The sequence below is a fragment of the Priapulus caudatus genome, unplaced genomic scaffold, assembly GCF_000485595.1.
Source record: "Priapulus caudatus unplaced genomic scaffold, Priapulus_caudatus-5.0.1 Scaffold306, whole genome shotgun sequence".
Classification (NCBI taxonomy): domain Eukaryota; kingdom Metazoa; phylum Priapulida; class Priapulimorpha; order Priapulimorphida; family Priapulidae; genus Priapulus; species Priapulus caudatus.
Window position 1 is genome coordinate 105,106 of NW_014577367.1, and position 4,258 is coordinate 109,363.

The window sequence follows — 4,258 nt, forward strand, 5'->3', positions numbered from 1 at the left end:
GCGTCATCGGGTGTCATGCATGTCATCGATGCATCATCGGTTGTCATGCATGTCATCGATGCGTCATCGGGTGTCATGCATGTCATCGATGCATCATCGGTTGTCATGCATGTCATCGATGCGTCATCGGGTGTCATGCATGTCATCGATGCATCATCGGTTGTCATGCATGTCATCGATGCGTCATCGGGTGTCATGCATGTCATCAATGCGTCATCGTGGTCTTGCATGTCATTGATGAGTCATCGGGTGTCATGCATGTCATCGATGCGTCATCCGGTGTCATGCATGTCATCGATGCGTCATGCATGTCATCGATGCATTATCAGGTGTCATGCATGTCATCGATGCATCATCGGGTGTCATGTATGTCATCGATCTGTCATCGGGTGTCATATGTATGTCATCGACACATGATTGGGGTTGTCCAAGCACAGGTCTCTGATAGCAGACAGCAGAATTTCGAGCACCAGCAAGTAGTATATTTGTGTGTTATTTGTACAAAATAAAATGCATGACAATACAATTAGCGTTTCTATTTACTTTTCATGCTTATATACCTTCTTTATACTCCCTAATTTGCCGGTGCATTCGATGTAACCAAACGCTCGACACAACAACAATTGCCATTAATTCGAAACTCTTGCGTGGCGCCCAGACGCAGCTAGCCGATATAGCAAATATCTGCGGTAAACGAGGCATTGGCAAAATTATTGTGGCAGCCATGGAAATTCCTTGTAAACTTAAGCGGGAGTTTTCTTTCCGATGCACTGGTCTGCCTACCATTGTTTATCGTTTAGTTGATCTAGCCTCTGATCTATCGTGAAGGGGATGTCACAAACATTTTTGTTGGCAGAAATTTAAAAAAACAAATAACATTTCGCAGTTTTAATAATAATTTTTCAAACATAATACACAAGAACATATATTATTTATTTTTCCCATATTGTATATTCTATATAGCTAACACAAATCAAAACAGAAACTGTTTGGGCACCACTTTGTGCACCATACACAAATCACGATGACATCGACCACAGCAACCAGTACAGCAACAGAGACGCCAGTACTATGTAAATAGTGTTAGACAACACTAATTCAAATCGTCAAGGTTTTTGCAAATTTAACCAACGTAAAAACGTTTTTATCAGGTGAGAGTTTGAGGATATATTTAGTAACGTTAGTACTAACTTTTGATGTAAAAAAATTACAAAAATAAGGTTTCAACTATAAATTTCAGGAGATTCGTGACGTAGACACTTTAAGTGCCGATCAGCATACATTATACATGTTGTATATGCGTACCGTCATACAAAAATCATCTATGTTTTACGTGATTGGGACAAACAGGAATAGGTTGTGTTTATGGTTATGAGGTGCGCTCGGAATGGTGGTGATACGGGTGCCCTAAAGTATAGGCTTTACATTGCCACTGCTATAACCCTGGTTATGAATTATTCTCGTAATGCCACAGTGATTCCTTCGCCCTATTTCCTACTCTGGCGTGACTGATCGATTGATCGAGTGGCGTCCGACTGATCGATTGTTTCTCACACTGCGAAACACTCACCCGAAGCATGTGTTAGTGGAACGAACTAAATGCTGAAATTTGCTATGCCGTCTATTTTCGGTCGTGACTAATGTCCAGCTGGAGGTCACTACATCCTGGCGAAAAGTTGACGAGCATTGACAGAATCTGGTCAAGAAGTTCCGTACACCATGCTTCGATTACTGCACAGCACACAGCTTGTTCGGCAGCAGCAAAGCAGGCTCTCGGCATATGTCAAACGAGGTACATGTGTAACGCGTGTTGCTGCTACTGTATTGGCAACGCCCTTTTCTAAAAAAAAGTGTTTACCGGTTACCCTCGTACCTGCTCAATTGAGTGGCTCGGTGGAGGTAATTTTTATATGTAATTACTTTAGTTGATATAATTGTATTAACTGGGTCTTTCTTTATTCAGCTGCTGAGAGTTGACCTCGAGAGATTATAGAACTAATTAATACAGATAGTATGCAGCTGTTTGGGCAACATTGTAAGATTGGAACAACAGCCTTTAGTTCAGCACGCGACTCTTGGCCCAACGGTGGGCCAACGTTGGCCCAATCGCTTTTTTTCCAGGTCATGGTAATGCTATATGCTAACTTGCAGTTGAATAGAGCAGCTGTTGTTCTATATTCTGTGTAGCTGCATATTATTTTTGATGGAAAATATCGTATTACGGCAGTTGGATTTTGGAATTCACGTTTTTTTCTTAATTGTTTTAATGGAATTTAGGCTTAAAAAATTTAATAAAAATTGAAATATATTGCTTTTATCCAAAAGTGTGTCTTGGCAAGAATGCATTGTCAATCATGCTAAGTTGCAGTGGAGATATATTTTTAGTTTGAATCTAGTTACTACTAGTAACCAGAATCAAACTAAAAGTAATTAGTAAAAAGTATAAAATAGTAATACTAGAAGAATGCATGTGTTGTTGTTTGTGCTTCGTATTATAATAGCAGTTGAGTATTTTTAATGTTTTACACGTTAATCTTGTACTTGCAATCGTTTTGTGCCTTTATTGATCTTTTCGCTATTATTCACGGAGCAGTAGAAGCTGCACCCACTTGATGAATCTCTAACAGTAACAATCTGGTATACAACTGTTCATTTCTAATCCTGTGACGTTCTCTTGTTGATCTCAGTGCAGAGAGTTGCGCGGAGTTACTCGACGCCAGCCAAGCAACATGGCGGAAGCCAGCCCACGCCGACTCTCAACAGCCTTCCTGTGCCGAAGGGGTCGTGGGCGGACGCGAATGCTGCCAGGCAGAGGAAGTACAACATGCAGCTGATAGCTGGAGCTACCGTGTTTGGCATTACGGTTGCATACGTGAGTCGTGCTCGTTCATACAGATATTGCTGTGGTACAGGGAAGAGATGACTTAATTGCGGGGGTTGGACAAAATCGATGCGTGTTCCGAATCAATAAGTTGATGCTATATGCCGAATAACGGGTTGTAACATACATGTGAAATTACTTCAGTACCAGTGTTGTAGTCGAGTCCGCACCCCCCGAGTCCGAGTCCGAGTCCGCACCCCCCGAGTCAGAGTCCGAGTCCGAGTCCGCGCCCACCCGAGTCCGAGTCCGAGTCCGAGTCCACACCACTCGAGTCCGAGTCCGAGTCCGAGACCGAGTCCAGTTTTGATTAAAAAAAAGGAAAAAATCGGAAAAAGGGAAAAAATCAAGAAAAAAAGGAAAAAATCGGGAAAAAAGGAAAAAATCGCAACAGTGCATCGTAGACATTCGAAAGTGTATAGCGATGTTTCACGTGACGTCATATATCAGGTCACGTGTATTTGTTATGTGTTGTGGTTGGCAGAAGCGAAGCGTGCTGCTTGACATTTACAGATGAATGACCACATGTTCTGATAGAAAGCGCTGTTTATGTAGTGCACGTACACGTGCGTGCTGTGTGCGTGCGTGTGCACGTACACGTGTGTGCGTGCGTGCGTTCGTCTGAACTTACACGTGCGTGCGTGCGTGCGTGTGCACGTACACGTGCGTGCGTGCATGCGTGTGTGCGTGCGTGTGTGCGTGCGTGCGTGCGTGTGTGCGTGCGTGTGTGCGTGGGCACATACACGTACACGTGCGGGCGGGCGTGCGTGCGCGCGTGACACGTACAAGTGCCTGTGCACGTACACGTGCGTGCATGCGTGCGTGCGTGCGTGTGCACGAACACGTGTGCGCACGTAAACGTGCGTGCATGCGTGCGTGTGTGCGTGCGTGTGCACGTACACGTTTGCGCACGTAAACGTGCGTGCGTGTGTGCGTGCGTTCGTGCGTGCGTGCGTGCGTGTGCACGTATGTGTGTGCGTGCGTGCATGCATACACGTGCGTGTGCAAGTACACGTGCGTTCGTGCGTACGTACACGTGCGTGCGTGCGTGCGTGCGTGCGTGCGTGCATGTGCACTTACACGTGCGTACATGCGTTAGTGCGTGCGTGTGCACGTACACCTGCGTGCGTGCGTACGTGCGTGCGTGTGCAGGTACACATGTATGCATGTGCGCGTGCGTGCGTTTGGATGTACACGTGCGCGTGTGCGTACCTGCATATGCACGTACACATGCGTGCGTGTGCGTACCTGCATATGCACGTACACATGCGTGCGTGTGCACGTACACATGCGTGCGTGTGCACGTACACATGCGTGCGTGTGCACGTACACGTGCGTGCATGCGTGCGTGCGTGCGTGTGCACGTACACGTGCGTGCAT

The 4,258-nt window shown here is 45.7% G+C and overlaps 1 protein-coding gene across 5 annotated transcripts in view; it reads left to right on the forward strand.

Moving 5' to 3' along the window:
* LOC106808807 (apoptosis-inducing factor 1, mitochondrial-like) overlaps positions 1-4,258 on the forward strand; it is a 33,529-nt gene that overhangs the window by 10,074 nt on the left and 19,197 nt on the right. For all 5 annotated transcript variants that reach the window (XM_014811661.1, XM_014811664.1, XM_014811665.1 and 2 more), the window contains exons 2-3: positions 1,649-1,792; positions 2,688-2,872. In XM_014811661.1, the coding sequence (XP_014667147.1) occupies positions 1,720-1,792; positions 2,688-2,872 (258 nt within the window). In that variant the 5' untranslated portion in view covers positions 1,649-1,719. The remainder of the gene's footprint in view (positions 1-1,648; positions 1,793-2,687; positions 2,873-4,258) is intronic.